Below are 27,703 nucleotides of genomic sequence, written 5' to 3'. Positions count from 1 at the left end.
CACTCAAAGAGCAACTCCGATTCCCTTTGACGGCAACTCGTAATGCCTCGTTATAAAGCTCGTATTCCAACGCAAATTGTGTTAATACCAATTTCAGATAGTGGGCATTGCAAACTGTACTTTAAGGGTGACTCTGGATTTAAAAAAAAAAAAAAAAAATAGGCATTTTGAGATCTCCATCAATTCCGGGATCAATGCATCATATCTATTTTAGGAAGTGCTTATAAAACTCATTTAGATATTTATTTGTGATGCACTTATTGCTTTTTATTGGCCTGTTATTGCTTCGGATTTCATGAGTTTTGTCACAAATTAATCTTGGACCCCATTATATTGACACTGAAGTCATACAATGAGCCATTTTGAGATATGGTGGACACAATTTACTTTGACACTGTTTAGGTGTGGGTAAATTTGTCTGTATACACCCAAACCAAACCAAACAGTGCACTCCTACAGTGTCAACCATCACCTCAAAAAGCTAATGAAAACGTGCATGTGATGTGTGTGATCAATAAATGAGCCACGCACTACTCTCAGTCAATGATTGATCTTTCTTTAACCCAATTGAGGGCGCTGTCTTACCTTCTGACGTTATACACCTTCTTTGAAAATCTTTGGTTGTGTGTATTTACTATTTCGGGTCTTTATTTAAGCGGTTTAGTGTCTCAGCCGAAAGCTGATGACTTTGTGAAGTGTATACAGTCCCATACTGGTGTAGCATTAGCACTGATGTATTGATGTAGCTGCAGGGACTTGCTTTCTCATCAGTAGGGTATTACTATTAGGTTCACTTCCAGACCAATTATGATTATATATTGGAACTAATTTTCTTGAAACCAAAACCTTGTCCCAAAATTAGGACAAGTGTTTTAGAAATATGGATTGAATTCGTTTCCCAACCACAAACCAGCCACTTCTAAGACATAACTCACATTGCGTTTGACCTCCGTGACGACCTGGGGTCAACAGAGGTCAAGAGAGGTTAACCCTTGTACGCGAGATGATTTTTTTGTACGCTTAGTCAAATGATGCTAGAAGCGCCCTTTTCGAAACCACGGCTTCGGCTCCAGATTCGGCTCAGGCTAGCATGGCCCCGCTGTTGTTTTGATAATATTGTGCGTGCTTTGCGTACGCGCTCAGGGCTTCAAACGAGAGGACGGAGCCTGAAGCCGAATCAAAAGCAGAAGCCGTGGACTCGAAAAGGGACTGATAACTCAATCATCGTTTGGTTGTTTCTGGCAGTGGTTTCGTATGCCCGACTGACAGTCATGCGATGGCGGTATCACTCAAACCCATGTCAGTTCTGCGACCCATAAATCGTCTCCCTTTTCTCCTATGGGATTGTGTGCGTAAAGGGAATCGGTTGTAGCCCCAGACGCGTCGGGGTTCAAAAGTCAAAACAGTCTGCCGAATACTTTGTGGATTCGGGTTCAATCTTATTGCCCTTTTATTTTATTTTATTTTTCGCTGAGCCGATCAGATATGTCTTTACAGAAAGGATAAAGCGTGGTCTAGTGGTTAGACTGCAGGAATTGCAACCACAAGGTTATAGGTTCGAATCCCCAATTAACAGCTGGATTCACAATGGCGAGAATAAATATTATTGTCATCTAGTTACTGAATAACAACTTCTTATGATGATATGATTCGTGCACCTTATAATCATAGACGTTAAAATCTGTGGACACTATTGGTAATTACTCAAAATAATTATTAGCATAAAACCTTTCTTGGTGACGAGTAATGGGGAGAGGTTGATGGTATAAAACATTGTGAGAACGGTTCCCTCTGAAGTACCATAGTTTTCGAGAAAGAAGTAATTTTCAACGAACTTGATTTCGAGACCTCAGATTTAGAACTTGAGGTCTCGAAATCAACCATCTAAACGCACACAACTTCGTGTGACAAGGGTGTTTTTTTTTTTTTCATTATTATCTCGCAACTTTGGTGACCTATTGAGCTCAAATTTTCACAGGTCAGTTATGTATGCATTTATGAGATACACCAACTTGAAGGCTTGTCTTCGACACTAACAATCGTGTCCACTGCCTTTAAACCAATGACTGTATGAGAGATTGGCTGTTGCCGGATTAGTTTTTGATGGGTTGATCGTCTAAACAACAAACAATATGAAACATGTGTTAAACTTTTGAAAGAACAAAGAAAAAACAAAACAAATGACCTGGGCAGGATTTAGACCTACGAACTCCATGGTTTAATGCATGGGTTCTAGCATCTAATCTACCAGGGTTAACGGTCTGCGTTTGTCAGTATCTTTTTTAGTAGCTTCACGCTGTTAATAGACCTAGATGAAACTATATTTATTTTCTTTTTCGTTTCCAACTTTTCAAAGGCCGATAAACAAATTTACCTTACTTGGTCCAATGTCGATATTTTCTGTTTATTCTTAACACTCTCTGTTTAGGCTTCTTGTCGCCGTTTGTTTGTTCATTTGTTTTTTATCAATTAGGAATTCGACGTTTTCTATTATCTTGAATATTAATATCAATTATCTTTTAAAGTGCAGAAATAAAAATTGGCCTGGTGTTATCATAACCCTGTTATGATAAATTATCTCAAATGATGACTCGGAGCATTGATAGCATTATATTAACACATTAATGTAAAATACATGAACACCAGCTTGGCGCAATCAGATTTCGATCTCGGTCCATCATTTCATCAATTTATTACACTTTTTAGTTAATTGCGTTTGAGGGACTTTGATTAAACATGGGGGGGGGGTTACAGATCTGTAAATACGCTTTTTGACAAAATACCAACAAGTGTGGTACGTAAAAGTTAAAAAAGTGTTTATTGTTGACTTTTTTGTTTAATACAAATCCTTTAGCGTCTGTTTTCGGCAGGGCACCAAGAACTTGGATCATTTGTTTTCCCAGTAGGATTGTTATTGCACGAATTGTTGTTGATTTTAAATAAGTAACGGTTGAATAAGTTATTTCTCTATGAACTTTGTTTGCCCCTTTTTGTATCCATTTTGTAACTTGTTTTGTACAGTAGGCCAGATAAATTAGTCATTTGTCACGTTTCTGTCCGGTGAATTTTCTTTGTAGCTATGTGTCAGTATCTCTTCAAATACTCACTCATATACCGGTAAAAAAAAAAAAAAAATAAATAAATACATAAAAGAAATTGACAGCTGTACCCCCAACCGCTCAAAGCCATGCAAATTGATCATACAAGTGTCCCTCCATTCATTATCAATGTATTTATTTTCTTGGATTGGGTTTCAGTGCGCTAGTGATGAATATGTTTTGGAATGGATCTGAGACTTGGTTTTTTGTTTTCTTCTAATGATTTTTTGAAGCCCTCCTCCTCTGCCCTCTGATTTATGATGTCTGAGTTTTGTCTGGAGTGGTCTGTTGTACTTTTGAGGGTTGAGTCTCTTAGACACTGAGTTGTCACTCGTCGAGTATCGTGACCGAGTGGTCTAGTTCACCGGACCCAAGCTCATGGGAGTTGTCGGCAGTACAGAGTGTGGGTTCAACTCCCGGTCATGACACTTTTGTACCCGTAATTGCTTTGAAAAAGGTTAGGAAGGTAGTGCATTCTGCTCTTCCAAACCCGGCTCCAAGTGGATGACACCTATGCCTACATCCTTACAGACTGTAAAGGGGATAAACCTGTTTTACCACCATCACAAATTGGAAATGGTTTTAAGGAATTGTCATTTTTTGTAGCAATACAATGGGAGAATGAATGGAATGGAGCGTCCACATAGCGTTTGTACACAAACGAGTTTGGAAATGTGCTGATTGGTTTACAATAGTTCGGTGGCCCTTGCAACTAATACTCAGGGGGAGGGGAGGGGGCACACGATAATAAGCAACAATTTTTGTTTCATTTCTGAAATTGTGTTTATCAACCAAAGTCTGGACGCCCATACACCCCCAACGGGGACCAACCTTTGAACCCATTCGTCGAGGGTGAAAAAAGGACAACGGGGGACACTTTCAAGTGCGTACTTTTGCACTGTTGACTGTTCTGTTCGCGCTGAATAGGCGGTTGCTAGACTGTGCTCGGCTCCCCAGTCGTCAGCCACTAGAAAATTCGGCTATTTTTAACCAACTGTCGAATTTCGCATATTATCCTCTCTTTTGTTTTGTGTGGGGTTGCTAAACTTGTTTGTTTGGATTTGGCAGTTTGGCAGACTTTATCCATAGAGAGAGAGAGATAGAGAGGGGGGGGGGGGGGGCAATATCACAAATATAGTTGAGTCGATGGCATCCACTATACCCAAAGCAAGAGGGCGCTGTAATGCATTTACATGATAGGTTGTATTTATACCAACCATCATTATTTTGTTCACAATCATAATTTAGTGTACTAAAAGTTAGTTTACTACACGTTTCGATGACTATTTCACTTGTTACGTAAGGCAACACAACACAAGCTTTTTACATGTGTAAAACGTTATCACTTCATGCATCACAACAACTTAAGAACCCACATTTCAAGTTTCGTAAAACCATGTACTCTACACGACACAATACGGTAAACCATCAAGTTATTTATTTATTTATTTTAATTTAATTCTCCGGACCATGCAATAATTATTATAACAAGCAAAGCCGTCCAGGGAAAGGGCCAAAGCAAAAACAAATTGTCATCAAAAAAGCTCCCAGACCTTGCTCATAAAAAGAGTAAAAAATCATGTACTATACATAACACAGAAGTCTAAAATTGTAGTGAAAAATAAAACAAAAGGTGGCAACAAAAAAAAGCAATACACAAACGACTATACAAGAAACACCACGTCGTCTCTGGTTAGAACAAGTTGTGTGTGCTTCAAGAATGTCGAGTTGTCCAACGCTTCCCACGGGATCCAACAGACACCCTAGGGCTGTAAAGCAACGTTTGATAACTCCTGAATGGTTTGTTTTGGGAGTGGTTAATAATGGGGGGTTGTTCAGTTAGACCTACAATTATCACATTAGACCCATTTGGAGATTTAACAATCTGTTAAGTGCCTTCTTCACCTAGGGGCTCTAACCATAGAAACAAGCTTGCTGGATGGTCTAACCATGGAGGAAGGAATACAGAAGCACTCAATCAGAAGACAGGTGTCACTGTTGTTTTGTTAAAGAATAAGAACTTCAGTCTGTTGGTTATGGTGGTGCTGGAATCAACCTTAAAAGCGTTGGTTTTAATCTCTTTTAAAAGTTGACACCTTCAAAGGTACTATTTCCACGGCTCCCTCTTCCTTCCCTTTTTAAGTATCTTTCTAAAAAAAAGGTTGCTCTTTTGTGGTGCGTTAAATCAAAGGACCAACAGCGGACCTAGAGTATATACCATGCAAGAATTATATAAAGACCAACCACTGTACGTGTATGTAGCCATGCAAAAGTTGTAGCCTCGGAATGATCGTGGGGGAAGACATAACCAAGTCCATCAAATATTGAAATAATGTTAAATACTGCAGTGAGAACCGTGGTCATCAGGACTTGCTGTCAAAACTGTAATACCATTTCCGATGTCTTAACACACCGTGCACACTGGTCAGCTCACACGTTGGACAATGATGATGGTGTTCAGGTGCTGGACTAGCTATTATGCCGCATAATGGTAGAGGAGAAACCTGTTGTGAGAATACTTGAATACCTTTGAAAGAATATTCTTTTAGAATTCATCAAGCAAACATGCACGAATTAAATTGTATATCCACTGAACCCCCCCCCCCCCAAAAAAAAAGGGGGGAACACGAAAGATGTGTCCCCATGTGGGGAGGGAACAGAACACTCTAATTATCAATATGATGGACTTTAATTCGTGTACACGAGTAAAAAGCATTCCTTCAGATGTTGTCAACAGAATTACCAGCAGAAAGTTGAATGAAGTCCTCCTCCTTCTTATGATTAGGGATTACCTCCATGTGTGGACGCAGTCCCTTATAATTTGCCTCTGCCATTTCCCCCCAATGTATGGTCAAGGAACATCAATATCCATTAACATGTATGCTCTAAAGTGTGCCTTGCCTTGTCATGTTTGACCAGGCATCATGCTGTGTTTGATGATTACGCTTCTGTTTTCCTTCCAGGGTGTTTTCCCATAGTTTGTTCTCAGCTGTAGGTCTAACCTTTCTCATATATGGTCTAGCAGGGTGACTATTGGTAATTATTATCCTAATAATACAGAGACTCGCCTATCAAAATAATAGACCCCTTTTTTTAGCTGGCCTTTTTTTTTTATTCCAGCCCAGACCAGAAATCTCAAATTCTGTGTCTTAAAGGGATTGTATACGTTTGGTTTAACACACTTATCAAAAACTATGTTATTCTCACCATGGAGAAAGAAATAGACTCACCAAGTAACTTTTATAGCCAATGGGTACGTTCATTTAGCTTCCCTGGGTCGACCCGGTGTGTGGCGTTTTTTTTTCCAGGACGAACGTGGGTAATTATCTGCACACGTTTGTCCTGGAAAAAGAAAACGCCACACACCGGGGTCGCTCATCGAACGCACCCATTAATCGTCAGAGTTGTGCCAAACGTATACAAACCCTTTAAACCTTGCCACAGGAGGGGACAAGAGAGTGTTGAATAAGGGGGAAGTTCAGTTAATCTTGACCACACGAGCAGCAAAAGATAAATGGAGCAGTGAAAAGGCTGATGGCTACATAAAACATTAGAAAGGTTTACTAGTCCTGCGGGCTAGTCACTTTAAAAAAAGTTAAAGACACTGGACACTATTGGTAAATACTCGTAACATTTAAAAGAAAAACTGACTTGGTAACGAGCAACAGAGAGCTATTGGAAATATAGCACATTGTGAGAAACGGCTCCCTCTTAAGTAACATACTTTTTGAGGAAGAGGTAATTTCTCACTCAAAAAATAAGATACTTCAGCTGAAGCATTTTAGTATAGATCTTTAATGACAATTTGAGCCCAAACTTTCACAGGTTTGTTATGCATGTTGTGATACACCGACTGAGATGCTGGTCTTTGACAAATTACCAAAACGTGTCCAGTGCCTTTAAGGGCAAACCATGTAAATGTTGTTTAACCGAATATAACCAAATGTGTACACATTGATCATCCTTGTTTTTTCAACCCGCGTGTCTTTCATCTCCCGTTAAACACATTTGGGCTCGACCTAAGTGGGCAATTATAGTTTGGATAGAGTGCCACCTCCAAGAGATGACCTTGGAAGAGGGGTCCGACGTTTACAGGAGGCTTAGAGAGTGTCCTGGATTAGTGGGGGATGGTTTTGGGCTCTGGGTCTGGGCTCTTGGTGATGTAAATGTCTCAGAATACACGTACAAGTATACCCGTAGTCATTGCACTTTTGGGTGTGGTTATCATTCTCATGTATGGTGGTACAGATAACTGGGGTAAGATCTTTCAAGATCTACAGCAAAGATGGTGAAGTAAATGGTGATGGTGAACTATAAACTTACAAGATACACATAGATGGTGAAGTCCTGGCAGGTTTAAATGACAAATCTAAAGGTGGGGTCGACATCCCTTGGAACAGCATGAGTCGTTGTTTTTTCAAAATGGCGCCTTCGTCAATGGAATAGTTAGGCTAGACATACGTTTCGGTGAAAAACAAAATTTTGTCAACTAGAAAACTTGGAATGTGCGTATCTTTAAGAAACCAATATCACTTGGGAGGAAATCAGTCACACTCCCAGTTTATAGAACATGGAGGCTTTGACTTCTGTTTGTGTATTGGTTTCAAGATTCTCGATTTGTAAAAGCTAAAGCAGGTGAGAGGATTTGTTTTATATATTTTTATTTTATTTTTAAATTTGATATAATAGGGTAAATGATTGCTACACATTAAAAAATGGCAGGTGTGTGGACTTGTTTATTACTTTTAACCTGAATGCTATTTCATTCACGCCAGAGCTCTTTCTTGTACACACTTCTTGGGAAATGCTACCACACACCACACAATAAAGTCTGCAAAAAAAGAGAGAAATGGATTACAGACTAAAAACCCAGTGAATTACAGACCTCAAGTTGAACCCCTTGCACACTGGGTAAATGGCATGACATGGCACGAAAATGACACCCCCCCCCCCCCCTTCACCGATACACCCCTTCACTCACTCACTCCAAAACCACGCCCATGTGTTATTCACAATGTGTGCACGAATTAGTGTCACCCTTTTTCAATACCAGTTGACTCTATTTGACATAGTGGGTTTTTGGCATTGTATTTAGTGCCATATAAATCCCTCCCAGACAAGATTAATGTGTTGATTTGCGGAATTCGTTGACAGTTCCCGCTTAAATGAGGGGGAAAAGTGGGCTGGGTAGAATTTTGTTCACTTTTATTACATAGAATAAGGGTGGTGTAGAATTCATTCAGAACTGGAACTAGAACGTAAGATATCATTATTACTCCGCTCTGCCGCCGTGCGAGTCCCAATTCATTTTGGGTTTTTTTTTTCGGGGTGGGGGGGGGGGGGCAATAACAAGTTATTTAACTGTCCATTTTTGTTGAGACTTGTGGTGATTTAAAGTAGTCAAGGATGTTTTTGATGAGTAATATGGGTCTGTGTAATCATGCTTTGTTTCCTTTCATTGTGAAAGTTAAAGCAAAGTGATTGAATAACATTTATTTAAAGATGGTGGAATAATCTGTGATTTTAAAAAGCTCTTCCTACAATTCGCTGTACAACTTTAGAGGTTTGTTTTAGCACAATTTTTTGAGTGCACACAGGGAAAACAATTTTCACTTTTTACTTGTAATCTGTGATGAAATAAATAAATTGAATTGAATTTAATTGAATTGACCCTTATATGTCAGTTCACCAAATTGTATTATCAGTACATCGATGTTTGCAAAGCCCTACTAATCAGTACTTTCCCGAGTCCTGTGAATACTAATCAACCTATTTGCCATTCTATCCAATGTCTTACCACTGGACCACCTTGCCCGGTAGCTGTAGAAGCAGTTCGAATCCTATTTCAGTATAGTAGTGGGTACTACAGCAGTTTAGCGGGCATGTATAGTGCGTGAAAGGGCGAGGGCACCAATGCATATTCTCCTTGGTAAAGGGCACCCTATATGAGGACATTGTAAATACCTACTGCAGCATTTCAAGGGCACCAATGCAATGACCAGGGGGCATGGAGGCAACCGCCTTCGTTGCCTACGCGAAGTATCAGGCCTGACAATACTCGCTAGATTGGCGTGCAGGAAAGCACGTATAACCTTAAAACTACCGTGAGAGTTATTTCCTTGCACTATTCTCAGCAGCCTGCTTTCTAACAAAACTTTCACATGTGATTTTCTTTCTTTGTAATTTTTCCTTCAAAACAAGTCTATGAAGGAAATGGTTTTAAAACTTACAGGGTCAGTAACCAAAACATTCTTTCAATTCGTCATTTCATTGGGGTGACGTATAGCCTAAGTGGTATGGTATTATGTAGTTTATAAAATCAACAAAATGATATCATTTCAGTGTTTTTGTTTTCTTCTTTAATTTTTCAGGTGTTAATTTTCGCACGTAGGCCAACAGGACCTGTTTATGCACGACTGCACATTATTATGATAATAATGAATTTCGATTGACGTTCGGTTTGAATGGGAAAAAAGTGGGACTGGAACTTTCTCTGACTTTTTGTTGTCTGCTATATAGACGCGGCCCTGTATTTTTTTTATGATAGGAGAGACGATAACGGGGGAGGGGGGGGGGGCAGTTTTTCCTCTCACTGCCCCCTATCAGAAATTTTGAATTTTGCGTCAAAATTTGAAGTTGCCCAACGCAAAGTTGTCATCCATTAAGGGCACTTGACATCCATTGGTCATTACTCAAAATAATTCTTAGCATAAAAACAAACTTGGTAAATGAGAAAGCGAGAGCTGTTGATGGTATATACAACAGTGTGAGAATGTATAGTTTGTGTGTCAATGATAATCAGTTTCCCCCTAATGCAGACCAACAGAATCATAAGGATTTTGATAAGTTGGGATTATGCTTTTCTAGTCATTGCGCTTATTTTATAGGAACAGAGAAATGTGATTCCCTCAACCAGGATATACTTATACCCCCTTTGGGGGAGAATCTACCGATTGAGAGGCATTGTATTCCCAAACCGGGTAACCCCTTTTGACAAAATGGCCATCAACTATTTTTGTTCGATGTGTTTGTCCGCTTTTTTCACCAACACCTCAACAAATCCCCCAAATACCTCCCTGTCAAAACTTATTCTTTCCACCAAAGCTACTGTTCTGTTTATCGGAAGTTGGCATAAGTAAGAGGAGTAAAGGCCCTTTATTCAAAGTTGTCATGAAAATGTGCTCACTTAGTTCGTGTCGAGGGAAATAAACAAAAACACATCATTCATTATTACATGCGAGAAGATTATAGAACAACCTTTAAAAAGTATCTACAATGTATCTTTTCTAACAAACACCTTGGGTCCCTTGTCCATCTCTGGTTGTGTATTGTGTACTTTGAGTGTCTCGGGTGGCCCTGCCAAACCCCAGTTCTTTATCCCTTCGATTGGAGACCGACACGTCCTTCAATATTTTTTAACACTTTCCTCCTCCTTTTTTTTTATCTCTCTCTCTCTCTCTCTCTATCTTTCTGGTCTGGCCTCTTTTGATTGAGGCATCTGACAGGAATGCACAAGAGGTATTTTCAGTCCACTTTGTAGCAAACTGAGTGATATTTGAAGTGACTACATAGGGACGCGACCGTATAGATTCGTACATTCTGCAAATAATGGAAAGGGTATCTTTACCGAAAGCAAACACCAACCAAAACTGTTTGTGTTAGATTCCATAATAAAGTCCTTTGGAAATATTATTATTTTATTTTTTTTTTACTTTAAAACTTTGCCCAAATATCTGAGAATCATCATTCTGCAATACAATAACAATCATTGGTTTTACTGAAAGCAAACACCAACCAAAACTTACTGTTTGTGATATATGTCACAAGAAAGTCCTTTACTGTGGATTTTGTCCCCATATAGCTCAGGAAAGTACTGAGTATGCAGTGTGAATTAGTAATACACATCGGTGTAAGGGTAAAAGTAATTTAAAATTCAGAAAGCATCTTGTCCTTTTGCCGATGTACAGGACGCGGGAACAATCCTAGTTTCGCTTTATACCAAAATCAAAAAGCTGTTTCAATTTCGTAGTTCCACCCATTGACATACAGTGTGATAGGTTTAACAAGTAGGCAATAATGCAACGTTTGGAAAACCAGTTCCACAGTTATAGGTTGCTTAGAAATATTAATTACTGGGGCAGTGGAGCACTTAACAGTAAAGTTAGCTGTGCACCGCCAATTTTAGGTATACAAAAAGTAGGTCTCGACACTGATGCTGAAAGTGTTTGAAGCACTTGTTATAAGAAGCAGAGCGTGAAAAATAATTTACAGCTCTCACAAAGAATTTCATTTTGGCTTGAACCGACAAAAGGGAAGAACGTGCTTGGTGTGTATGTGTTTAGTCCCCCCAAGTTCAAATTGGACAATTTGTAATACGATTGTTTATTAATGATTATTCTCTGTCGGTGTTAACTATTGGCTTTTAACGGGTTGTTTTCGCGTTAAACGTGGCGTGACTCCTTTTTCCCTTTTGCCTTCTTTTTGTAAAGTCTGTCTGGTGGAAAATAATAAAAAGTTTTATCGCGGCCGAAATCTGAAAAGTTTGCTTTTTAGCCCTGTATGAATTGTGTCAATTGGTCCATTACGGGTGCATTGACGGATTAAAAGACTCCTTATTACACAAGTGTGAACATGTACACCATGAAGCCAAAGAGTACATGATTTAAGGGGTTGGTGTTTTGTTAGTGTGAACACTGCAAGCAAATAATATAGGGCACCCCATGTCGTGTCATGGTTACAACGTCAACACGTTCAAGCAAAAGAGATCATTGTTGAACTAGGTCTCTTAGAAACTCTCGTTTTGTCGGACTGAAATTGATACCATGGTTTTATAAACGTTTTCAACAAGGTGCTTCCCGCCCACTTTTTTTTTCAAAAAGCGCCTGCTTGTGGCCTGTACTATTTTGATGTATTTTGTTGGCGTCTGTCTGGTATCGAAATCAGAGTATCAAGTTTAGAAGTTTCTCGTAGTGTATGTAAAGCCTGGTTCATACTTCCATGCAAGTAATACGAAAGTAATACGAAAGTTGATGTCTCAAATTCGCAACTAATAATTCGATTCGCAACCGTGTGAAGTATGAACCCGGCTTAACTTGAATAGACCTTTATTACGCTGTCACCATTTTGGTGATAATCCCTGTTTCTGTAACAGTAATAAATGCTAACATTCATTGCGCCAACATGGCACCAGACTATTATTTCGTCCAGCCTCAGTTTGGAAGTTGGAATGGAGTGAAATCAAGTTCTGTACCCGAAGTGGTTTGTAGAATAGAAGCCGGCCTTAGTTTTATATGAGGCGGGGGGGGGGGGGGGCAACAAAACCCACCCAATTGAGTAGGGAACTACGCAGCTGTCCGGGGTTCCAGCCGGGGGTCCACAGAGGGTAAAGGTCGGGGCAGTGAAATTTCCCCTATAACCCCTTGTCGTGATTGTTATAAATTTAGTCCACCTGTTCGTTTACAGTGTCTAATATTTGAAATTAAATAGGGATGCTTTACAACACTGCACTATGCCACTAGCCAGCCGGGTCCACTTGGTGGAAATTTAGACTGGTATACGGTCTTCATAATGTTTTAACATGGCATTGACCATACTGTTCAGGGAGAACGCCCTGCAACCCAATTTGCCCATTTGCACATAATTTTGTTATTATGGGAAGCCACTCCATGATGCCTTTTTGAGTGCACTGTTTGGTTTGGTTGTATACATACAACTCATCTCAAACCTAATAATAGAGTCAAAGGGTTGTGTCCACCATATCTCAAAATGGCTTATTTATAACCTGATAAGACTGTCAGTCTGGAAGGCTTTTCGCTGCCTTCACCCAAATGCTTTTAACCAAGTCACGAATAACACCCCAAAAGAAGGAGACAAAAACATGTATCTAACCATAACTCCATAGCAACCTGAATCCGCTCTAATAATATTTCCTAGTCTCTTTGTGTCGCAATTAGAGGCTAGACCCTATGCACACCTCATCCGGGCGTGTGTATACAAATGCTCTCTAGCATTTAGACACAGTTTTTGTTAACAGTGTTTGTGTTTGTCATATATTCGCTCTTTTCTTTCCCACGTTCAAGTCAGTTCTCAACACTCAGCGAATTTTTGCAAAGGTCACAGATCTTTTAGAAGTCTAGACTTATTGATAATAAGTCTTCTCAAAAGGCCTACTTTTTAATGGCAAATTACCACGTCACTAATAATAGTTTCCATCGTCAATAGTCTATTTTTAAAAACAACATGTATTATCATCAAAGTAGTAGGCCCTACTGTTGTTAAAAGCACTGAACCCAATCGGTAATTACTCAAAATAATTGTTAGCATAAAAACTTACCTGGAAACATAACGAGCATCGTAGAGCTGTTGATAGTATAAATACATTTGAGAGGGGATGTATTCTCACGCAAGTAACATAATACTTCAGCTGAAGCCTTTTATGCATCTGAAAGCACACAGATTTGTACAAGGCTGTGTTTTCCTTGGCATTATTTTCTTGCAACTGCGAGTTTGTTATTTTATGCATACATATAGTGTTGGTAACACCAAATGATAAAACTGGTCTTTGACAATTACCAAACGTGTCTACTGTGTTTATTACAGAGGAATAGTTACTTGGAAACAATACATTTCTTATTTGCCAATACCTTCTCCTTTGAGTTGACCTTTGTTCACGTACATCAGAATGCCCTTTTGCACAAAGTGAATATAATAGCCCGTGTATGTGACTTACCATGTTTACAAAACAGCCTCCAGAGCGGTTGGACTTCCATGCAGGCACGACTTGTACACAGCTCAATGGAAGAACACAAAACTATATATTATTTGATGAAGCTTGTACTGTTTGATGCTTACTTTTGATATGAGGAAAATGGCACATCTCAACGTCTCCAGCTGTTATATTTTATAAAGTTTTTAAACTTTTGTGGAAATTATTACACTAAAATGTGATGTTTCGATCTTATGACCAGTGAAGTATCTTGCATGTCAGAAAAGCCCCCTCTGTGATAGGTTGTTCGTTTTGAAATACATGACGACAGGGCCCAATTTCATAGAGCTGTTTAATGCACAAAAGTAGCTAAGCACAACAAGATCGTGCTTACCGGAATGAGGTTACCAGCCAAAGTACCCTGTCTTAAAGTACAATTTTTGACTGGTAGTGCTCATTTCTGTTTAGTGGAAAATTGTTAAGCAATACTTTATTGAAACTAATAGATGTTGAATTTGCATCGGGGATAAAGAATTACCATTATTATTACTATTTTCCTTGTTTTACCCATACACCGATGTGTGCTAGCACTGATACTCATTCCCGAGTCCTGTAAAAAAAAATATCACAGGCATGTTACTCGGGTGGGATACCGAAATACTTCATGCGTCAGCAGCTGCATGGAATTGGGCTCACGTATTAAACACACGCATATTTCCCTTCCATCGGGGCAAGCCTATGGGCATTGTCATCATTTAAACATTTAGACCTACCATGAGAAATACAATCATGTTTATGACATGTTGTCACGCAAACTATTAAACATCTACCAACGAGTTTGCACATTAAGGTTAATGGCTTGATGCCTTGCCCAGTCCCATGCGAGGGTTCCAACATTTGAAACTCCACACGTTCATTCCCCTGCTCGTCGTATTTCGCTCATGCTCTTTGCAATTTAATGTTTGTCTATATAACCTGTTTAACAAAGGCCATGTCTCCCATGGCACATATTAGAAGAAAATGCCATGCCCAAAAACCACACTCAACTGAACATTTTTCATAGGGATGGTTTGGCATTGATAATGTAACGGGCCTAGGATTTTCGATGGCGTGGGTTTTGAATCCCAACGCTGCCACCAATTTTCTTACGGGCTTAGTACGTGGTGTGACGTGGCAGAGCCCGTATGGGCAAAGCCCGCCATTTTTACGAAGGAACTGAATTGAACTAACCACCGAAAAAAGGGGAATTGGTGTAATAGGAAACCTGTCGCCAAATGACGTGCATTTCAATATTATTATTTATTCGCAGGAAAATTGCTTACAATCTTGAACATTCAGGTCAGTCTTGACACGTAAGCAGTTCCTGTGGGGTCATGATTCAGCTCCGGGTCATTTTGGTTCACTGCGGTACACTCTGCGTCAGTTTAACCCATGTTTGTGTGTGTCATTTTAAGACACAAGTACTGGGTCATTCTGACTCAAAAACGGGTCAGGACTAACGGGACACAGATCCGGGTCAACTCTGACCCGTGAGAGTTCAAAGTGAACTGCATTCATCCCTAGTCCGAGCGCCCACACATCAACCCCCTCTCCCCCAGCCGTAATCGGGCTAATTCTCCCGCGTGGGTGTTGATGTACTCTCGCTGCCGGTTTGTGTGTCTACGGACCTTACAACCATATTATACAAACATAATAAAAATGATTTGTATTGAACCCTTTTCGGGTTGATCCCCAAGGGTCTTTACAGTGCCACGATTCTCCCTTTTATTTTCTCCAGAACCATGTGGTTTTTAACGCAGCTTAGGCGTGATTTTGAGTGGTGTTTTGTTATCATTATTAAAATGTGCTCACACATTTCATTACACTGGTGGGAGTTTCGTACTGCCCGCTATAAATGTTTTTAAGTTTTATTTTGAGTGAGGTTTTGTTATCATTATTAAAATGTGCTCGCACGTTTCTTTTCACCGTATGGGTTTTGAAATACTCTGCCTATCGTGTAAAGGTTTTAAAGTTCGTTCACAGTGCGGTGTAGGTTTTAATTAGGTCGGGGTGCATATTACATCCGAATGTGCAAGATTATCCAGAACCTGGGGATATGTTAGCGTTTGCAAAAGTATAAAAGAAGCACGGTGCTTAAGTGAACTAAATCCGCCATTTTGTGGAGTCAAAGAAATGTTGTTCTTTAAAATAGCGGATCGTGTTAGTTTTGAGGGAAACCACCCAATTTTGAGGTATATTTTGAGTGGATCATTACATTTTCCTTATTAAAAACATACACTCAATAGGTCAACCAGTTCTACATGCAGTATTATAAGGAGCATACTTGGTTAAAATTAGCTGATAGCTTCACGGATTCGATGTCTTCTAAATTTTGTTATCCATACTATCAGCCAATTATCCCTAGAGTTCATTTAAATTTGATCAACGCACGCCACAGTAAAACCACCCAACTGACACAAACTTTAACTCTTGCCCTTGTACAATAAAAAATAAAATCCATCAACAAATTATTCTTCGATTGTGTCAGCAAAACCACATTATCGTACGATAGGGGCCTGCTATTATTGATCACATTTTTGCCATTGTTGAGCAATCAAACACTTGGTTATTTATTGCCTAAAGTTCCAAAAGTGTAAATGGGTTATTTTCCCCTTAGATTTCGTGCACTCTGTTTCACACCCGACCCGGTGACAGCCGAGAGAAGAACACACAATTGGATAATAATAGGTTAACAATTGTATGTCCCTGAAAAGCATTGCTTCCCCGAGTAACTGTACCCTTCGTGAACTGTGTGTACCCCCCACCCTCCAAAAAAGAAGAACATTTTAAAGAAGAAGACATGTAACTACTGTAAAAAGTCGGTACTCCGCCAAATTTTTTGTTTTCCCTAAATAGTTCCAAGTTCCATACCTACACAAAGCCAAATATAAGTGTCTTATTACCATCGGTTTTTCACCAAAAAAAATCCATCAATGACCAACTAAATAAAAGGGCTAAATATTTTTAAATAGATAACCCTCTGACCCCCACGTCATCAACCTAGTATCCCCATAATGACGTTTCAGTGTACACTGTAGAAGGTTGCCAGACCATTCTCTCCGGCCGATACCTTTGGACACCACACCACACCACAAAGGACAAAAATATCCACAATTAGATTTTTTAAATTATCCCGCTGTGATATTAAATCAGCACCTAACAAAATTAACATTTGACAACAATGTGGAAAGGAAAAAAACATCATAGTATACACAGTGAGTTGAAAGTTTGAAGGACTCTTCCTTTTTTGTACACGCCTGTGGGGTGATATACTCTCAACACAAGATTTATTAGACTGTCTGGACGCCCGCAGCGTTTCATTGTTGCCAGGATCTATAGGGGAACGTCAGACGAAAGGCGGGGAACTTAAGGGCTTTAAAATGTCGTTGTGTTCATTGCCACAAGGTGCTTTCAAAGGAATGTGTATTGAAAAGGGATTTATGTGTGATATACCATGTTGGTTTAAAGTCTGATAAATTTAAGATCATAAACTAGTTGTGCTCCAACTCTTGGCCGAGCGGGGAGGTGTCGGCTTGACACCACTAATTTGGCAAGTATATACAACAAACACCGTTTAAATATTGCTGGGTTTGTGTGTTTTGTGTGTGTGTACAAATTGACAGCTTTGCTTAGTGAAAATCAAAGTTCACGACAGATCTCTTGCACCAACTGCTTGGTGAAAAAAAAAACATCTTTTGTCGGCCCTAAGTTTTTGAGTGACACCTATACACACAATGTTTGTTCGTTTATAAATTATGTAATTTTGTATATATTATTATGTTATCATCACAAATCACTGTGATATTGATGAAGTGGCGGTATATAATGTATTGTAACACCAAATTGCTGCACTAATTCTATCCTAAAGAAACGTTTCGTTGGTTGTGTTTTCATCTTCGAAAACAACGTTTTTACTACGTCATGACGTAGTGACGCGTCATGTGACGCGTCACATGTAGCAGTTGGTTGTTCTGTGTTCAGAGCGAATAAAGTGCTAAGGTGAATGTATGAATTCGACTCTTTGGGCCTGTTGTTTCAGGAAAGCATTGAGAAGAACTAGTTGCTTATTACCTTATTTGCTTAGCGAAACAAATCGTGGCTAACATAAAATTGTATGGTTAACTCCAAGTGGTGTGGCCGTCTGTTATTATATGAATTGCACAAATCAAGATTTGTGATTCGGTAACTAGACAGCATTACTTGTTCTAAGTCATTGGTGAAATCAGCGGTAAGCCTGGGGATCCTGAAGCGGCAACGACGTTTAGGGTCTGCTAAACTTGTTTCCCTCCCACCCCCCCACCCAAAAAAAAGATAATAATAATAAATAAAAGAAATCGAGTTTGAACGATTTCGCCAGCGGGTTTTGTAGAGAAAATAATCTTATCCTGTGAGGGCCGTCGACCAACGCATCGTTAACCTTATACATGTTGACGTCATGTCTTTCAAAATTGCAGTCATTCAGGTTTCCACTTTTTTTTTTTACAAGTTCAAGTTCGACTCCTTTTTGTTTTCTCTCGTCTTTTTTACCGTGCGGATCGGTCAGGCTTTATGAGCGATTGCGCTCCCCTAGCACGGCGTGACAATAGGAGGCATGACGCGAAGTAATAAAAACTCGCCGGGTGGGCTCGTGCCGAAAAAAAAGAGAGAACGAAAAAAGAAAATCAATTTGATTGATTGATTTAAAACTTCTCAATAAAATGTTTATCAGAGTTTTAGTACGGAGATTTGTATGTGCATCGACACGGATAACCGCGCCGAATAACGGTTAGAGAGTGCGGAGTGAACACCAAATTTTCTATACTATACGAGAGCAACTTGGAGTAGGGTTTTAAGTACATTTTGCGAGACAGCATTTAGAGCTGAGGGTTAGCAACTCTTATTAGTACAGTAGTGCGTGTAGTGTACAGATAGTGTCCCTAAACGCAAACTATGACATGAATATGCTATAAGTGTGTGATGAATAATATGCTAATTATGTGACTCTGTACTAAAACGCACACTGTGTCATGAATATGCTAATTGTGTCTTGAATATGCTAATAGTTTGATTATGTACTCAACATGCTTTCCTTTCTTTGGTATCTCCCGCTACAGGTTAATTGCTCAGTACGTCTACCCCCATCATTACTACGTACCGGCAGCAGCAGGACCTACCTACCAACACCAGCAAACTGGACAGGGCGGCTACGTGGACTACTCGAGCGCCTACGCGGCGTACCACCAACACCAAAACGCAGCCAACATCGACCAGTACACGTACGCGACCAGTCCGGCAGCCTACGTACCCACGTCACCCACCAATGCCACCTTCCAGTACCAAGTGCCCCAGACAGGCCAGCCGGCCCTTCAACAACAGGCTGCACTGCCCGTCAGCACGTCCAATATCTACCAAGCCCAGTTCCCAGCGGCGCAAACTGCCCAGCAAGTCTGTGAGCGGATGTAACACTTTTTTGTCTTCTTATTTTCTAATAAAGAGCGGAGAGACTTGGGGAGAGTCTACTAATTAATATCCACGTGATCTGAAATTCTTTCTGTATCCTTTGCTGTTGGGGAAAAAAACATGCTTGACCACGGCTGCTCAGTGTTTATTTACTCGGTCTCTCTTCTTGGTTTGTCTTGCGTACCTTTTCGTGTCTCGACACTCAGGTTTTATCCTCCCGTAATTGTCAGTTGGAAATGTTCGCGTGATGTCACCGGTTGCCTATTGGTCAACTTGCTCAAAGTGCTTACATTCATCTACGTCACTGGTTGCTGATTGGTCAACTTGCTCAAAGTGCTTACACTCGTCAATTTGCTCTTTGTGGAAAACATCATACAGGAACTGTTTCTATGCAAACTACAGGAGGAAGTTCAAACATGTAAACGCGGGATTTGGGGAAATTTTTCGCAAGTCATTTATCTCACGGGAACATCAGAACCGTGGATGGAAGACAGACAATTAGGAACCACTTCACAACTTCTTCAAACTGTTCAGCAAGAAAGAAAAATATTGCTTTACGAGTTTGTTTCCGAGGAAAGTAACAGCCATGAACCGGTCGCAATTCGGGCTGTGTAAGGTTTTATTTTTTTTATTTTCCTGCTCACCATGTTTGTGAAATGAGTCTCGCAAGTCCCACTTTCATTATAGAGCTTGTCCTAGCTCTATGCTTTCATGGACACGCATCAGCTAAAAAAGTAGCTTAGCACAATAAATGTACGCTTACCAAAATAAGGTTACCAGTCAAACTGATATGTCATGCGTACGATTTGTGACTAATATCCTGCTCAATTCTACTTAGCAGACAATTATTGTTCAGGACTATTTTGTGCTTAGAAGCGACTCTATGATATTGGTTCTAGGTTTAGGGTTAGGGTTAGGGTTAGGGTTAATGCAATCGTTCCTGGAAAAAATTGAATATCACGTGCTTAGGGGATGACTGAAAGAATTAGGTTTAATCATGAGGTGTTGAAAATTATGGTTTTTTTAAACCAATGTTTTGTTTTAGCTATTATTATTTTTGTTTTTGGGGGACAAAACCATGACTATTCATAAAGGTCGTCTGAATAATGAATATTAAAGTGCCTTATGGAGAAGAATGAAAGTGTGATTAATACATCCAATACGCCGTTCATAAATAAATGAATATTCATTTACATTGCATCCAGATTCATTAATATGCAGGAGCCAAGAAGCCTTTTCTTAAAAAACAAATAGTTCAGCTCATTGGTTAAATTTGTGTTCATAGGTAATATCCATGAGCTCAAAAGCCTGTTCTGTGTTTAAACAGTTGTGCTCATGACAATTGCCGCTCGGTTAATAAATATTCATGAGCCGAATATTCTGTTTAGTAAAAAAACAGTTGTGCTCATTGGTTACATTTTATTCTAGAAATATTCATGATAGCTTCTTACTATAAACATCATGGCACTTATACCGGTGTGGCGGTTTCAACCTTCCGCCGTGTTCAGTTTTCCGAATGACCAAATACGGTAACATTACGTCATGCAATGCCTGCGCACAGCAAGCAAAAGTAGTCAATTTTTAGTGCTGTATTGAGTCATCCGTGTTACTCTCCGGTAGCTGTCATGGCGGCGTCCACGAGTACAACGAGCGGCGAACGCGTGGATCGTATGAGAGAATTTGGTGTGGCACAAGCAGTGTGACCTGCTTACAGCTGTACGCATGAATACGTGTAAAGATGGGGCAAGAGAATGTGACTAAACAGAAAAGAATCGTAATAATAAACAATTTGGGGTCACTGAGATAACTACAGTACTCGCCAGGGTACTCGCGGCTGTATTTTTGTCTGGCTACGTCACCCGGAGAACTGAACACGGCGAAAGACTAAAACCGCCACACCGGCATTTGATAATACAGTACTACTAGTTGTACAGGTAAAAAAAAGCATTGCCATTAAGTTGTAAAAAGCTATCAGAAATTCTGTCAACTTACTGGGAAATCGTCTTTCATAACCCCCAGCAATGTTTCAGACAGTTAATGCATATTCATTTATTCAGATTAATTATGTATTCAAATTAAGATATTCATGGCATATTTAATCATATTGGTATATACTATTCTAAAAGTGCATTTTTTGTTCCTTTTTGAACATTCGCTGCATTTTTGTTTTTTGAATCTGAAACTATGCAAAAAGGAATATTGAGGACAGAAAACTACTGTGCAGTAACTTGACTATATTGACTGTGAAATGGGTTTTTCTTGTAGAGTGTAAACGGTACCTGCGTAGTGTGCTAACACTGTGAAACATTTCAGACTACAGTACTTTGTATTTACATATGCAAATTATGCAAGTTTAATTGGATCTTTGAAGAAAACAAAAACATGTGTTCAGAAAAAAAATCCTCCACATGAAAATAACTTTCCGAAGTCGGACCCAGTTTGATAAAGCTGCCTTTCGGCAAGCAACATAGGTGTAAAGACTTCAGCACAAAAGAAAAAGTGTATATAAAACATCAAGAAGATTTGACATCACAGTGGATTTGCATTGTGGCGTCACTCATCTACTTATACAAGAACTGTTTCATAAAGCCCGTAAGCACAAAAATTTTGTTAGCACAAAGGAAGAGAAACTATTAATGTGACAAGATTATAGAGTGTATCTTTCCTTCGAGAATGATGTCTTGCTTTATTTTTTAATAATGTCTCTTTTCAATTTTGAATTTATATTTCAATCCACCCGCAGTGTACTTACGATAATTCGAGCCATACATTGTTTAGTCTGTTTATTATTATGTACATGTTAATTATTACGTTAATTCTATTCATGCAAAATAAATAATTCATTAAGACAGTATTTTTGTTCTTATAAGACAATCGTTTCTTTGAGATAACACTTCAACATCAAACATAGCAGGAGTAGGAGCGAGGCTTCATGTGTTCCTTAATAAATGAATAATGATCGTGGTTATCACAGTTGGGACCTGCTGGGCACGATTTCATAAGCCGTGTAAGCGTAAAAATTTGCTAAGCATAGATAAGTGTTGCTTACATAAACATGTTAACCAGCCAAAATTACATGAAGTGTTGTGACTGGTGCCCACTTGATGTTTGCTTAGCAGATAAATTTTTCAGCAGTATTTTCTGGTAAACAGCTTTATGAAATTTTGCATTTTTGGCTGATTCCATATAGTTATTACGCCAAAATTTTCGCTTAACAAACTTAATTTGCTAAGCAAAAACTGTTCAGATTACCAGTCATATCCAAGAGTACATCACATGTAAGTTTGGCAGGAAAACCATTGTTTGCTTGGCAAAACAACTTTCCCGTGCTTAGTCTATTTTTTTTATGCGAAACAACTTTATGTAATTGGGTCCATCACACGTCTCTCGATATAGTGCCTTAGATGGGGGAAGTAGATGTTACAGATAGTAGGCTATTAATAATAATAATGTATATTCAGTAATAGATGTACACATAATATCAAGGGTATAGAATCTATCTGGTTATTCTTTTTGTTTACTATTATTATTCGTACTGTTTAAATAGTAAAAATTTAAATACTTTTTAAGATTAATGTGTAAAAATGATATTTGAAGCTCAACCCAAATGTATTGACTTAAAATTTGATTTAACTTAATGCATATTGTGTTCAGCAACCTTAAAAACAATCCGTCCAGTTTTTAAATGTAGCATTTTAATTAAGCTATCGTAAAATAGCGTTAATTAATTTATTATATTTTTTAGATTAGGCCCGCGAGGTCGTATTAAGTAGATGTAGAAATTAATGGATTTTTTTCTTTTTCCTTTGCTAATATGTTGCTGCCAAATAATTGTTCTGAATTCCTCTTGTGGAGAAATTATTTTGTACATTTCATTTTTTTATACATATCATTAATTTGGCACCACGAAAAACGAAAAAAAAAAATCTGTCGATGATAACTTTCAAACAATGTACCATAACTGCCTTTACAAAAATAATTGTCTTCCAAACATAGTTTTTAATTACACCCTTCCCTTTTAAACGAAGAATGATTTCATTTTCGACCTTGTAATTTGTACAATTATAGTACACGGGGAAAACACGTTAAAGAGTTGTCTTCCATATAAACTGTTAACAACAAAGTGAACAGTTACACAAAACATAATGTCATCAACAAAACTCCATTATCACATAATTATTACAAGATTTTTTTTGTAAATACACCTTATTTTCTACACTAAAATTCAAATAATCTTCAATTCAAGTTGTATGGATTTTACTCATGGAAATAATTATATTTATTGATTGGGTAAACATCTTTTTTTCTTTGAATGTCCATTTGGCACAATGAAAACGTCATTATGGCGTCATGTACAAAGCACAACAATCAGACGATGTTAGTTTATTTACTTCGGTACTACTGTGGAAGTTTTTAAGAGCCCCGAACTCAAACTCTGCTTTTTCTGATCAGCAGAGTGTTGGTTCCAGTCCTGATTGAGACACCAGGGGTGGATTTCACAAAGAGTTAGGACTAGTCTTATCTCGAGTTAGGACGAGTTACTCGTCCTAACTTAGGACTAGTCACACGTGTTGTATATTTCCTAGGACTAGTCCTAACTCTTTGTGAAATTGACCCCTGTGTCCTTAGCAAAACACTTAGCTATTGCTTCGTCCTTCTAATTGGACGTAAAGCTGTAGGCCCTGTGTGCTGTTATAAAAACATACGTAAAGACCCCAGCACACACTTATCGCAAAGAGAAGGGGCTCTCTCCGGTGTGTCTGGCAGCGTGGCTATATTCAATCATGAAGGCTGCACTAGAACGGAAGAAGAATGAAAACATTTGTCAATGAACGATACAACCAAAAGTGTGTGACCCAAAATATACCCAAAATATAACAACAATTGCTACCATGATATTGTGCTGTTTGAACCAACAAGTTCCCTTTTTCCATGTAAAGGGGAACCATTGAAATTTGTATATTCAAAAACGATCATTCTAAGTAAAGGTACACTGCAATATTTTGATATTTGACAACAAAGCACTGAGCATGAGTACCAGTTATTTCCCAACCCCTCTTAAAGTAAACTGAAACCCGGTACACCTAGAAAAAGTAATAATTATCTCGACTAAAATGTGCACGTAAATAAAAGTACAATGTAGTTGCAATTAATAACAAGCAGAGCACTAGGTAGTTAATACGTACTGTCCGTTTCCTTACGAAGTAAACAATACTGTTATTATTGTTATTATTTTTTAGAAGCCACCTGTACATTTTTATATAATATATATACTGTTCTTCCACTCTCAATTATTGTAGAATAGAAGTTAATGTAAAGGCTTAAGTCGACAGTTGGTGCGATACCACGTGTTTTGGCCTAGGGCGACCTCTGTCGAAAATATTAGGTGAAGGCGTTTATGCTACGTCATCACTGACGGTCACCATCAGTCAATAAATGTCGACGACTGTTGAATGAGGGTAAATAAAGGTAAAAAGGGAAGTTCGGAATACGACTTTTATACCTATAGAACGGAAGGCTATTTCTATAACAATATTAGACCTAACTTTCATCTACGATGGTATGAAGGGTTCGCAACCTATAGAACGAAACTATAGTATAATATTTAAAAAAAAGTAGATACAAGTTCTTATGAAGTAGATTTTAGCCCGTAATTTAGATTTCCTTCAATTAGTTTATATGTTAATTAAACGTTAATAATATTGAGACCTAGCCATGCGACGGCCATTTTGTGATGGTGCATTTTGCCCGCCAAGCCACGAGGGAAGTCAACCCGTTTGCTATTAACCAAAGGGTACCTCGAAATCAAAACAAAATGGCCGCCGCGTCACACGGTCTTTTACTACAGCCAAAGAGCTCATAAGAAATTAATAGTAGTCAATTGTATAAAGAAATATTACAAGGCCTTTTTTGGTTTTAGAATACGTTAATACCTTTTAAAGGGAAAAGCGACAATAATATTGAATATTTTAATTAAATTATATGTTGTAATATTAATATTTACGGATTAAGGTATTAAATAATGTTGAGGCTATTAAACCAAGAACCGATCTATCATGGTTGCAAGAAAAATACCGCATGATGTAGTAAGCAATAGAAAGACACACAGAGTGCCACACTGTGGAAATAAAGATGCCTCGTATGTCAACGTAATGTACATCTTGTCCGACCCATTGACTCATTGTTTCAGTTCGTGTTCTGTTTTGTAGTTTTGAAGTTTTTCGTTACGGAATGTACACGTCTTAGTTTGTATTAGCGAGGTTTAGCTGCACGAACGCAAGCAAATAGTGTGAAAAAGAACGTCAAAAAGTCATGTTGTTTCTGGTTGACGTCACCACTTCGGCTTTACTGCATGCTCAGGTATGACGTCTGCGCGCACGTACGTTCCTGACGTGAAGAATGGTAACTTCACGTATGCTAAAAACGTGAGATTTTAAAGACACAATTTTCTGACATTCATCTAAAACTCCCTATTGATTAGAAAGTCGTGCGCGCGTAAAAAAATATAACGGTTTAAAAGTTGAAGCTAGTTAGGGTTGTGTCTTGATGACACAAGCATAAAATGTGCCACAAAAGTCAAGGATCCATTGTGTCATGAGCAAGATACTTGGCAGTTGGGCCACTGTATAATATTTAGTTTTCTCCGTAGGTTCAAAGGAATAGCAAGCAATATTATTATTGCATCCATATTGAAACATGTTTTGAACTGTTTGTTAATATGATACCAAGTGACAAATCTACGATGGCTTTGTCATAACCTAATCCCGAGTGTACAATTTTCCCATTGTTTTTAAGGGGATCTACACGGGGCATTTATTGAATGATTTAAGTGCTATTCACACGTGAGCAATTTAACCGGGGTCCCTTGCTTAATGTTAGCAAGGATGTAAAATGGACAGTACAACTATGCTACAATTTAGCAAGCGACCCTTGCTAAATTGCCCTAGTGTGAAAAGCCCTTTAGAGGTAGTCTCTTGAGCTTGAATTGACACAGCTACTTTGACTATAAAATACCTCTCGATATTGATGTGTTTTGACCGTCAATGTAAGATCGTGACGTAGTCAACAAGGCTACATGCCAGATACCCGGCTTCATAAAATATTGTCACTCTGGTCGTTCCCAATAAATCGTTCCCCTGCTCTGCATGATGGCTGAAACTGGTATCACCTTGTGCCCCGTTGGGAGCGTGTCGGCAGAAATTAAAAGACTTCTGGGGCGCCAGGTCGGGAGAACAGCTGAGTGTTACCTTTAGAAAGTGAATTTGTCTTTTAGTCATTTCAAAAGTAGGAACTTGAAAAAGACTCTGTTATGGTCGAAACGTCAGGCCATTTTTTGCACTTCTCTTCAACAAGCTTTCGATGCTGCATCAAAAGGAAAACACGCATAATGGTAAACTTGCTGTCCCCTGTGACGCAAGCATTAGTTATACAAGCAGGGATTCGACCCTACAAACACATATTTGTTACATCCCTGTGGAGACATCTTCTGTTCTGTCCTTTGTCCCACAACTTTCTTTGTGGATTTATCAAGTCTTTAGACCATTGTTTTTCCTTTCTGTCTTGTTACCGGTCTTCATATAGGAGATGAATATGAAATCTGTTACATAACTTGAACATTCCGTGTCCCCCCCCCCCCACGCCCCTCATTGTGTCTTAACTGTGTGCCCGGAATATCAGGTAGTGTGTTAATGTATAAATGGGAACATTTGAGGAGGGGACTTTTCCCCCATATTGGACATGGTATAGACTAAACTATAAGGAAACGCCATCGTCAAACGTGTAGCAACAGCTTAATAATATAAAACTGGATTTTTATGGCGCCAAATTACCAATGAATGCGAGGTGAAAAGGAGAAAAGAAACACTAAAGTAACAGTGACAACCAGCTAGTGAGACCAGGTGAGTCTTGAGACCCGTTTTTATTGGGGAAAGTATTGACAGTTCTGTATATAGGTAGGAGGCAGTAGTGGAAAAGGCTCTCTCACCAGCTTGTTTATAAGTGACTCGTATACTGTTAAAACGTCGAGACCAAAATCGGCTCTTCTCAGAGCCAACACTCTTCAAAAGAGATTGTACCCGCAAGTTTACAGTTTATGGTTCCTCCTTAGTTTGCGCATCACATAGTGGATAGTCGATGGTCGGTGGTCGGAGGGAGTAGGCCTACGGGCAGTCATGAATTTCAAGGAGCATCATGTTATTTTTAGCGGGCAAGGTTGCATAGAGAGATGACGGGTAATGAAATAGTCGCAGGCCATTCCACCGGGATTTATTATCCCATGTGAGCCAGTAATGACGAACACACACTAAAACCAACCTTTTCTTTAGCATTAAAGTAAGCCATGTTTGTGTACATTAGATAACAAAACCAGAACAAAAACCACAACGGGTGTCCTACTAGTTACGCGGTACCGTCAATCAAAGCT

At 39.0% G+C, this 27,703-nt stretch overlaps 1 protein-coding gene across 1 annotated transcript; it reads left to right on the top strand.

Annotated features, from left to right (window-relative positions):
• The first annotated feature begins 18,891 nt into the window (after positions 1 to 18,891).
• LOC117301093 (RNA-binding protein 24-A-like) lies at positions 18,892 to 19,284 on the top strand. Its single transcript, XM_033784976.1, has one exon. It carries the CDS (start codon positions 18,892 to 18,894, stop codon positions 19,282 to 19,284), a length of 393 nt encoding a protein of 130 aa, XP_033640867.1.
• Positions 19,285 to 27,703: the final 8,419 nt, after the last annotated feature.

The sequence above is a fragment of the Asterias rubens genome, chromosome 16, assembly GCF_902459465.1.
Source record: "Asterias rubens chromosome 16, eAstRub1.3, whole genome shotgun sequence".
NCBI classification, from domain to species: domain Eukaryota; kingdom Metazoa; phylum Echinodermata; class Asteroidea; order Forcipulatida; family Asteriidae; genus Asterias; species Asterias rubens.
The sequence above is the reverse complement of the archived record's forward strand: the minus strand, read 5'-3'. Positions and strand labels throughout refer to the sequence as shown.

Bases quoted from the DNA above. Each gene is read 5' to 3' on its own strand.
- LOC117301093 (XM_033784976.1), top strand. From the start codon at position 18,892: ATGTACTCAACATGCTTTCCTTTCTTTGGTATCTCCCGCTACAGGTTA.